This window comes from Pogona vitticeps, chromosome 1 (genome assembly GCF_051106095.1).
Source record: "Pogona vitticeps strain Pit_001003342236 chromosome 1, PviZW2.1, whole genome shotgun sequence".
NCBI classification, from domain to species: Eukaryota; Metazoa; Chordata; class Lepidosauria; order Squamata; family Agamidae; genus Pogona; species Pogona vitticeps.
In genome coordinates this window covers 258,187,515-258,199,054 of record NC_135783.1, presented here as the reverse complement: position 1 = coordinate 258,199,054, position 11,540 = coordinate 258,187,515, and the positions used below count along the sequence as shown (strand labels likewise).

The window sequence follows — 11,540 nt, the reverse complement described above, 5'->3', positions numbered from 1 at the left end:
AGAAGGCGCTTTTGGCGCCTGGCCACACGTCGCCCTTCCTCCAATAAGGAGCGGTAGAGGCGGAAGAACGCCCCGGGTAGAAGGCCGCGCTGGCCAATGGCAGCAGTGTTATTGCAGAGAAGTAGTATTATGCTAATCGATGTTTTGCTCGAACTCACTTGGTGAGAGCTTTAAAAAGCGAAGCAGCCCCAGGCAGGCTGTTAGAAGCGGAGCGAGGCTCGGAGGGAGGGAGGGAAGGAAGGCGAGCGAGTAGAAATTGGGGGTGCAAGCAGGTTGTTTTGCACGAAAACCCTCGGCCCTTCTCTCCGCCTCTGAGGCTGGGATTTTTACGAAAGCCACCTGGACCACCTCCTTCTCCTCGCCTCCCCGGGCGAAGGAACCTGCCCGCTTCCCTTCTAGCGAGCCGCCCGTCTTCCACCACTATGTCCAACGTGCACCTCACGAACGCTTCGGCTCTGGAGTGCCTCGCGGCTCGCCGGACTTTCCCCTTGCACGCTCGTACCGGGGTGTGTCGGAACCTTTTCGGTCCCGTGGATCATGAGGAGCTCAGCCGGGAGCTGAAGAGTAAATTGCGGGAGATCTGCGAGGACAGCCAGAGGCGCTGGGACTACAACTTCCAAACCGAGACGCCGTTGGCTGGCTCAAGCAGGCTGCAGTGGGAAGAAGTGGAGGGCGGCGAGGTGCCCGCTTTCTATCGGGAAACTCTGCAGGTGGGGAGGTGCCGCTTCCCGGTGCTGGTGATCCGGTCGAAGTCCTCGCCGGGAAGCCCCGAGGCGGCGCCTCCCGAGACGGACCCCTGTGACTCCCCACCGGAGACCGGCGCTGCTTTGAACCCGTCCCCGCTTAGCCCTCAAGGCAAGAGGGCCACCTTTGAAAGCACTGTGCCGACGGGCGAGGAGCGCCTCAACCAGGAGAACCGGGCCGATCAGCTCAACAGCAGCTACTCAGGGATTATAATCAAACCTGTCCCGTGTGCCGCGGCGGCGGCGGCTCTGAAAAGGGCATCGTCGGCTGGTGTAACTCACATTACAGGTAAGAACGGGCGCCATCGGCTGGTGCGGGTCTTGCACTTGTGCCTGTGGGGAGGAGAGCGGGAACTCCTCCGACCCTTCCTCCCACGCGAGGATTTTAAAAGGCTCTCTCTCCCCCCCCCTCAATATGGGCCCTTTTCCTCCCCCCTCCCTCCTTCCAGCCTTTTGTATGCTCTGAGGGGGTGTCTCAACGTCGCTCCGGAGCCGCTGGCTCTTGTTTTAAGATTCCGCGCTGCTCCCTGGGGCTTGGCTGGGCCGGGCAGGAAAATGCTTACGCAGCACATCGCGCTCCGCGGGCGCGAGCTCGCCGCCGCCGCCGCTGCTTTCCCTTGCGACGTAAACAAACCCTTGTAGTTGCTATCCCCGCTTTGGTCGATAGGGGGAGCCAGGGACCAGCGCGGGGACCGGGCGCCGGCGAGCCAAGCAGGGCGGGTCCCTTGTTCCACGTAAAGCGATTGTTGTTCTGCCGGACTCGACTCGGGTGGGGCGGTGTTTCTGCAGACTCCTGGCTTTGGGGTGAAGTGATCCTGGGTGGGGCACGTACTCGATCACTAATTCCCCGCCCCCCTCTGCTCCTTCTTTCTGCTCTCCTCCCTCCTTTTCCTTGGATCCGATTCCCTTAGATTTCTTCGCCAAGCGGAAAAGGGTCGTAGACTCGAAAGCGGCCGGAGATCATTCGAGCTCGCTGCCAGCTTCTGTCACGGCGGTGCCTGCCGAGCAGACCCCCCGGAAAAGGCTCCGATGAAGCCGAGGTGAGAACGTGCACTGGAGGATCCCGCCTTCCCCATGCCCTTCAGACCGATCTTTCACCTCTTGTCTGTTACTCCCTGGATGGCAGATGAGGTGGGAGTGACTTTGAACAGAGTTAACTTGGGACATTGGAGTTAGGGTGGTAGTAATTCCAAACAGGCTGGATGGTGTTTAGGGGGTGTGAGCTTAGTGGGCGACTGGTCAATTCAGATGGGCCCGTGCGCTTACGAAGTAGCAAGGATTGGCTAGGACAGGAGCCCTCTTGCTCAAAAGCAGCTGACCAAGACTTGTTCCAGGAAAGTTTACATTAAAAGATAGATGTTACTTTGTCTTTTGTTTTGTTTTGTTTGCTTTTGTGTTTGGTGTCCAAGACTTGCAAGAGAAGGAGGTAGCTGGTCATTTAGTGCCTGGTCTCCTCCTTCCTGTCCTGTAGATCTGGAGTAACTTCCTGATGGACAAGAGAATTGCATAGTGTAAAAGCAAGACCCAACCCACCCGCAGCCTGGCTCCACAGCTTTTGCTGACTCATCTGCTGATTTTGGCCAGGGGAGGGGGAGAGGGACGAGAGGAGATGAGGGCCGTCCTTTGTATGTGCTTGTAATTGAGCTATGGTCTCCTGCCATTTTCTGTGCACAGTTCCTAACACCAATCATCTTCTCTTGCAGATTTTGCACTATAGAACACCGAAGTGATTGTTTCCCTGGAAACGCAAGAGTTTAAGAGAGGCCCTTCCTCTCTGCACCTCCGAGGGACTGACTGGCAAGAGAGAAGACCAAGAGTTTGGAAGAAGAGTTGCCTTTTTTGGTTCATTTTTTTTGTTTTGTTCCTCCTCTTCTTCTCTGCCTCAGAAGGAACTGCTTGTGCCTCCATGTAGCAAAAGTGGCTGACCTACAAGCCACCTGACGGAGCAGTGTTAATTTACAACTGTGCAATGTATTATGTTTTATATATAAAAAAGTATTATGCCTAATGTGAGTACACTGGCCAGAAGTGTAAAAGCTTTAAAGTCACTTATATAAATGTTTAATCTCTGCTGATTTTTTCAGTGCAAAAATGTATATTTGTAAAGAAAAAACAAACAACAACTTAAAGAGTTCTACTAACTTATATTTTCTATTTATGTCAAAAGCGGATAACTTCGGTTGAAACCCAGTAGTCTATTCTGTGTTTTTTTTTCCTTGTTTGGTTAAGCCAAAGGGCACTATATATTTGCTTTTTTGTTGTTGTTATTTACAAGAATGTAAGTTTATTTTTATAGTGGGGTTTTTTCATTCACAAAATGTAGCTACGAATCAAAATTTTAGGTATTACTTGAAAGAAATCTGATAAACAAGGTTCCTGAGCCGGTCTGTACCACTGCCATTGCAAACCTATGCCACAATGTTAAAATAAAAAGGAATCAAGTGTCTGTATGTATCCTTTGTCTGTAGTGTTTATTTTCTCCCTTGTGGTTTTAATAGGCCAAGAAACACACAACTTCATGAAGTTGATTATAGTCCTTGGGAAACAGACCTGAATCTGGTTACTGTATTCCCAAGTACAGTAGATTCAAGGAAATGATTACTGAATAGTCTATGGACACTTACACAAGCTCCTGTTAGTTCAAGAGGTCTGCTTGGGACTCACAACTGGAGTGCATCACCAAGTGACAACCCAATCTTTCAGACTGCTGATACAGTGGCAGATGAGAGTTAATACTTGGCCATAAAAAGATGGGATCGTATCTCACAAGTTGCATTTACATTTCGCCTTTCCTCCAATAACCTTCAAACAGTATATAGGAATTTCCTCCTCTTTCTTTTCACAACACCCTTGAAAAGAAGGTTAGGTTGAGAAAGTATGACTGGCTGATAGAGAGCCAGTTTCACGAAACTGGATTTCCCAAATGCTGCCCAATTTATCAATTAGCCACAGCAGGCTGGCTTTGTGTAGAGTTGTATTGTGTGAAGTGCAGAACACGCAACATTTCTTTGCAGCAAGGACTGTAACTACAGTTGGCAGGTGTTAAACCAAGTTAAAGCATCCTTCAGTCCACTGAAATAAAAACGCTACGTGGGCTGGAAGTTCTCTTCCTGGTATTGTAGATGAGCTCTACTAGCATTTAAATTAGAAGTATGTGAAGCCATAACCCATTCACAGATTGTGAGGAGAGCTGCAGGGTGCATTGCTCACCTGTTCTTAAATAATTTTGGTTTGCATTATGTCTACTGGATGACAAAAAAAATGGATCTGAATCACCAAAGGAGACACCAATTAACAATTTCTTAGGGGTCCAAGCTAGTCTTGCCTACATGGTTTTAAAAGAGAGGTTTTAAAAGGATGCCTTAATACTTTAACTGAAACAGCAAGATTCCGATTGGCTTGCTAGCAGTCTGCATTCAAGAACAGGCATAATATCCAACACAATTTTTTAGACTATTTGCTCTTTCCCTTACCCCCAGGTTTTATACCATCTTTGCCTGATCAAGAGTTCTGCTAGAACTCAAAAGTTTGTCCTTTTAACATTTTAGTGATTCAATAAAGGTCATGCAAGGCCAAATGTTTCTGAGGGTGTATCACACTTTCGCCTTTTCTGTTCACACACCGCATTGAGTCTTCAATTTTCAATAAAGCAGTTGTGCATATCCATATCGCTGGATTATGGAGAAAGCCAGAGAGTTCCAGAAAAATATCTGCTTCATTGACTATGCAAAAGCCTTTGACTGTGTGGACCACAGCAAACTATGGCAAGTCCTTATAGAAATGGGAAATCAACCCTGAGTGTTCACTGGAAGGACAGATCCTGAAGCTGAGGCTCTAGTACTTTGGCCATCTCATGAGAAGAGAAGACTCCTTGGAAAAGACCTTGATGTTAGGAAAGTGTGATGGCAAGAGGAGAAGGGGACGACAGAGGATGAGATGGCTGGACAGTGTCTGTGAAGCAACCAACATGAATTTGACACAGCTCCAGGAGGCAGTGGAAGATAGGAGGGCCTGGCTTGCTCTCGTCCATGGGGTCACGAAGAGTCAGACACGACTAAAGGACTAAACGATGACGCATATCCATATCATTAAGGCAGCATGGCCTAAAATCCAGGATTGCTTGCTATACCTTTTAAGGAATAAGCTGTTTGATTTGTAAATATTAGCAAGTGAAGTATAACCTGGCATGAAGATTGGCAAGCTTTATCACTTGCTGGTCCATACTGTTCTTGAAGGCAACAATGCAGAGTGTGGTTGAAAGGTTGGCATCCTTGCTAGTTGGTATCTTGATCCCATACCCCATTTGGAAGGAAGAGAATGGATTTCAGCAGTGCTTATGTCTACCTTTGAATTATTTATGATCTGAGGTATGAAGCTTTAGGAAGCGAACCTGTGTTCAGTTGCCAAAGGAACAGCTGGACACATACCTTAGATGTCTCCTGAAGGAGCAGAGGAAAAGGGAATATACAGACAAAGCCATCGAGCTGGGCTGGTACCTTTCTGTTTGGAATCCTTTTATCCTTCTCCAACTTGAAAAGTGGAATGTAGGTGTTCATACCTGATACAGTTTCTTTTGTTGACATGATAGCCTCTTTAAGGATGGGAGAAAGCTTGTCTCTTCAGATAATGGTTTTGGTGCCTAATGTTAATGACTCTGGTTTATATCCAACACTGTTAATGGAACCTCTTGTGGGACAGATTCCCCTCCTCCTTCAGTTCCCCTCCCCCATCTACTGGGAAAGGAGTCTCCTGGAAAAGGTTTGAAGGTGGTGGAGATACAGAGAATGTGCCACTGCATAAAGGTAAGTCCACTGCTATTTAAAACTGTAAGAGCAATTTAAAACACAACAAAAGAAAAAGGAAAACCTATACACAGCATTTTCTTTGTTTTTTATTTAAAATCTGCTGTAAGCTTTTGTTGCACTTGTACAAGAGCTGGCTTTTTTCAAAGTGACACTCCATTCCTGAATACTTGGAAACAAGTTAATATATTTCCATGGCAGTAATTGTGGTTCTGGTTGAAACGAGAGTGGAAGAGAGTGGATCTCATATAACATGTGTACCCTACCCACCCACCCATATCCACCCCAAGGAGATAGCCAACCAGCCATGTGAATCTGTTGTTGCAAAAACCATAAAAAGTATGGTGGCACCTTTAAGACTTACAGGTGTTATTTGTGCAAAATTAGATAATACTTTTGATGGACCACAAAAAAATAAAAAAATAAAATGAGCTTCAAGCTTTCGTGGAGGAATCCCACTTCATCAGGTGGAATACCAACTCTTCATGGATTGTATAGACAATTTGCATTTTGTTTGATTTTCAATGGTCCATAACTGGCTGCAATCACACTTCTGGACTCACCATATATGTGCAATAGTATTACTGCTGTGTCATCTAATTCCATGTTTAGGACTGTTTTAGAACTATTATGATATGAGGAGAAGAACAAATGTGTTTTGGCTCAATGAACTCAGTGAAAATACTGCCAGGGACGTAAGTGAAACTTGGCCTGCTGTTTCATCCAAGGGGTATCCCACAGAAGATGAAATGTAATTAATTGTTAATTATTCATCAGTGTTAATTTCTGCATAAAAGGTTTTCATAACAGCTACCCCTGTTAGTCTGTGATAGCAAAACCAACAAATCCTTGCAGCATAGCATAGAAAGGTAGTTTATTGTTTTGGTAGATGAGCTCTCATTGACTAGAGCCCATGAACAGCTGTAACAGGAGATTTCAAGGACCAGTCTACTCATCTTGTAGAAAAGGGTAAAGCTGATGACATCTTTTCAAGTGTCTCTATTTCCACTGACATATTTCTTGCTTTGGCACACCCCTCAGACACCACTGCAAGGATTTGAACTGGCCAGTTAAATCTCCTACTGACCCCTTATTTACGGATCATTGGAACGATAAACCACACTGGCTCTTCTACTGTGTCAATGCACTCAGGGAGCCCTTAATCCTCAGTATAATAGCCGAGAGCCATTCCTGTCCACAGTAGTTTCTAACTTTACAAAATATTGCATCTGTTGGGCATGCTATTAAAGAGCCTCAAACAAATAAATACCCTTATGTCTTCCTGAATGTGAAAATGTTGACCTTCAATAAAAATTTTCTCACCTTCCAACCACTACTCTCAGATATTTTTAAGGTCACTGGAAATTCAGTGCTCTCTCTCTCTCTCTCTCTCTCTCTGTATGTGTGTGTGTGTACTGGGGGGACCAAGTACATAAAAGAACCCAGAACAAAAGATACACGTGTGTGTGTGTGTGTGTGTGTGTGTGTGTGTGTGTGTGTGTACTTACAAGTGCAACAAAAGCTTACACACACACACACACACACACACACACGTATCTTTTGTTCTGGGTTCTTTTATGTACCTGGTTCCCCCCCCCCCCAGTAAACCCTAAAGGGCCCAAATCTTTCCTTTACTTTCATCTTCGTGTTCCTCATTTGGGTTTCTGCTGCTGGACCAAATTAAGCCCTGCAGAACCCTCAAAACTACTTCAAAAATCAGGGTCAAGGCAATCTATTCCAAAGGAACTTAACAAAAGTTCCTGAGAAACAAAAACCGTCATCAGACTTGTGCAGCAGGCACTTCACATTCCAACCCATCCTAGTCAGCACTATCAGCAGGAAACGGTACAGATGAGAAAGAGAAGCATCATCAAATTCATGACATATCATCCTCACCATTCCCCAGATCTATAACCTTCAGAATGAGGAAATCCAAACGAAACAGGATCATCCCCTCCATCTCTTTCGGAGGCTGTCTATGGTAAAGCCATGGCCGGACTCTGAAAATGAAAACACACACACACACACACACACACACACACACACACACACACACACACACACACACACACACACACACACACACACACACACACACACACACACACACACACACACACACACACACACACACACACACACACTCCTTTGTTTTTCTTCCATTCAGGTTAACTCAAAAGTCTCATCCTTAGCAACGAATACAACTTATTTTACAGTAAATCTTCCAAGTGAAGATACAAGCTGCAAGATATTTTAAAAGAAGACCCGTTCATTCCAATAGGACTTTTCTTGCATATAAATGTGCAACCAAAAAGCTTTCCCTGTAGCCAACTGCAATAAATGGAACTTATCCAAACTCAGGTGTGAAAGTGCATTGTGTGCGCTGTGACCATTGCTTTTAATGAGATGTTTCAAAATAATGGCGCCGAGGATCGCAGGAATAAAAGCTCTGGTTATGAACTTCATTAGGTACGCGCGATTTTAATAGAGGATATAATGTTTAGAATCAGAGTGCAAAACGCTAAGGAATGGGCGTTTTAAGAGCAGTCGGACACGAAAGCCCCCAAACTTAGTTACTTTTGCTTAGATCAAGCAGAAACCATGAATCTTTCTCAAGAGTAGCGCTGGTTCTGCAATCTCTCCCTCCCGGGCCATCCCATTCTCTTCCAACCAACGTTTTCGCCAGCTCTTGCTGGAATTGCAACTAACGAAGCAGGCTCAAATAGTTTCCAGAGAAGTAGCCCTGCTAGTTTCGTAACAAGAGGTAAAGCTTTAAAGAGTAACAGATGCATGGTATAAATTAGGAGGGGGGGCAGTAGGTCTGCTTTCTTAAAAATAAACAACATGGGGAACGATGTGTTTTCATACCAGACAATGAATGCCATGATCTTACGTTCGCAGGAAGATTCCCTTAATTTGTTAATATGGTGATTTACTACGGCGATCTGCTTGCTCTTCACAACCGAAAGAACACCAGCGCAAGCAGCAGAAAATTAATGGTAGACTCTTGTGCTGGCCGATCGTAAAATAGCTGTTTCTCCGCAGGCGATCCTGTTATGTTTAGTGGGATTTACATGGGGGGGGGGGGCTCGATCCCAAATTTCGGGAAGGCGGCCCTGGTCTCGGGTCGCTTCTGCTTCGTTAGTAATTACATTTCGAATTATAATCCCGTGCACGTTTTACCTGGGAGCAAGTACGTAAAACAGGCGAGAAAACATACCTAGGATTAGGCTGCCGGAGTGGAATTTTACTTGGGTAATCTACCGGTTAAGGAAATGTATCCAACTGGCTTCTTCTGGATTTCCGAATAATTCGTTACATATTTGCCATTTACAAGGGAAGATCTGGCCTCTGGCAGTTTCGGCAAAGGAATTAAAAAAAAAACTCGTGGCTTCTACTACAGAGTAAAATCTGTCTCTCAAAAGTGCGCGAGGAACCATAATGGAGGCAAAAAACGCCCCGACTATTTGGTGAGCGGCTATCTTCGGAGTTTTACGGTAGCTGCCTTCTGCCGCTGGCTCACGTTCTCCTCTTACGTCCCGCACAGATATTCATAAGTGGCACAGGAGTGACCCTGTTGACTCCTCCCCTTTCCACACATTGCAGAGGTTCGCAGCCTGGCGCTCCTTCTGAAATCTTGGTCACTCCACCCCCCCCCATCCCCTACCCCCCCCCCCCACTCTCTTGCGCTCCGCAGCTCGCAGTTGAGACAGGATCGGCCGATGTCTTTGATCTCCCTCTAATAGAAAGCGTTCAGCTTAAAACGTTCTTTTCTGGAAACAAGTCCCACCCAAATCAAAGGAACTTGCTTCTGAATAAAGGCAAAGCCGAATGTTAGGCTTTGCTGGCGGGGATCAGAGGGAGAAAAATCGTTTCTTTCCAAGTCGTGTCCTTTATTTTTTTATTAGATTTTTTTTTTTTGAGAGGTTTTGGAACCCGTGTGAATTCCACCGCCTCTGTGGACTCTTTAAAGTGATGTTGAACTAGCAGGAGTAAACTGGTTTTAGGAGCGGCGGAAGCGACCCCCAAGGTGTTAAAAGAGAGACGGCTCTTTAGCGGGGAGGGAGTTAAGAGGATTGGCCATGCTGGACTCTGTCCCGGCCCCTTTCTGCTTAAATTGGAAAGAAAAGCGATCGCTTTCAATGGCGCTCCGTTAAAACAGAAAAGTTCAGGCAGCGCGTCGAGGATCGGACCTGTAGCGTTGCGTCGGAAGGCAGGCAGGGAACCAAGCGAGGAGGAGTGGCGTGTGTGTGTGTGTGTGTGTGTGTGTGTGTGTGTGTGTGTGTGTGTGTGTGTGTGTGTGTGTGTGTGTGTGTGTGTGTGTGTGTGTGTGTGTGTGTGTGTGTGTGAGAGAGAGAGAGAGAGAGAGAGAGAGAGAGAGAGAGAGAGAGAGAGAGAGAGAGAGAAACTGAGGAGGATCCGGTAACAGGATCCGGTTTTGCCAGAGATCTGCTGAGGAGGAAGAAATGCGTACGACACCCTGGCGGGATCCTGGCTTTCATCTTTTTCCGATGGGTCACTTTCCTTCGATCCCAAGGGCGATCTTGGAAAATGGGCGAGGGGCGGTGGCTCGGAAATGGTCTGCGTGTCTTCGCTCCCTTTCTTTCAACGCAAAGAAAGAAGCTACAAAGCGATCGCCGGCAAAAGCGCTCGGCCGGACGGGCCCGGCTGCTAGGAAGTCGGCCTCCTTCGAGGAGGCGGCTTCAACATATTTTCAGAACTCGTGGTGGTTGTAGCGTGTGAGGCCTTTGACTCCAGTCTCGCCCATGAATGAAAGGCGCCTGCTTTCTGGGTCCCCGACTCCCTCCCTCCTTCCCTCCTTCCCGCCAGATTAAGAAGCCAATCTCTTGGAAGCTGCGCTCAGTCAGAGAGCTTTCCAGCCTCCAGCCGCCGGTTGTATTGATTCAAAACACGGTTGTATTGATTCAAAACAAAGTCCCCTCATCGACTCTCCCTTTCCCGGATTAAAGGTTATGAAACGCCCCTCCGAATAAAAGTTAACATTGATTACCTCCAAACGGTATGATCACTTAATCAGAGAAGGGGTGAATTGCCCCCGACGCTGCCCTCCTCAATGGCGCGGATGGGAAGCGATTGTCGCTTTTGAAAAGGAGGGAGGAGAGGCGCCCGGGGGGGGGAGTGAAATCGTCCCCCCCCCCAAAGACTTATTAAATGCCAACAATACAGGGAGGGAAGCAGCTGGATCCTCCAGGATTTACGGGCTTTTCTCTTGCTTTCAGGCAAGCAGGTGTCTTTGGGGTCTCGCATTGTCTCCGGCCGACCTCCCCTCCACCGCCCCCCGGGATAATAATGGGGGTTTCTGACACGAAAGATCCTTACGCCCGGCCTTCAAATACTACTTCAGATGGACCGGTGGCCGTTGCCGGAGCCCTTCCCTCCTAAGGTGCAAGAAGCCTCCCTCGGGCGGTTATTAACCGGCTGAAGATCTGAGCTGCTTTCAAAGCATCCTATTTATCGCTACACAAAGACCTTGGCAAACGGCAGGGCAGCTAACCTTGCATCTGAGATGCTCCCTCCGACGTTGCAAATCCAGAGATTAGGTCGCACTGTAGCGCTTCAGCTATGGTAGGGGCTTCCCCTGCTCCGTTTGCTTGCTTTACATTGTATTTTATTTTATTTTATTGCCTGTAAGTGTTAATACTTACATTCTTAAAACTTTGGCCCTTATTCAGGGAAGTGGAATGAGATGGTTTCAGTTTGTCTAAATGTTGGACAGTGAGGATCATGGCTTACCTTCTAGCTCAGCTCTTTCCCACCCACCCCCATGCTCACGCTCACATCTTTTCCTGCCTGATACCATCTGGATTTCTCTGATGAAGTGGGCTGATGCTTCAGAGTACCTTTCATAGGAAGGAACATCATATTTATTTATTTATTTATTTGATAGATATCCCGCCCATCTGGTATATTATACCACTCTGGTATATTATACCACATCATCAGCTGCCTTGTACTGGGTCAGGTCATTGGCCAT

The 11,540-nt window shown here is 46.9% G+C and overlaps 1 protein-coding gene across 1 annotated transcript; it reads left to right on the top strand.

Annotated features, from left to right (window-relative positions):
• Positions 1 to 158: 158 nt before the first annotated feature.
• On the top strand, positions 159 to 3,193 carry CDKN1C (cyclin dependent kinase inhibitor 1C). Its single transcript, XM_020788815.3, has 3 exons — positions 159 to 1,032; positions 1,655 to 1,783; positions 2,447 to 3,193. The coding sequence occupies exons 1-2, from the start codon at positions 423 to 425 to the stop codon at positions 1,774 to 1,776; spliced, it is 732 nt and encodes a 243-aa protein (XP_020644474.3). The 5' UTR covers positions 159 to 422; the 3' UTR covers positions 1,777 to 1,783; positions 2,447 to 3,193.
• The last annotated feature ends 8,347 nt before the right edge of the window (positions 3,194 to 11,540 follow it).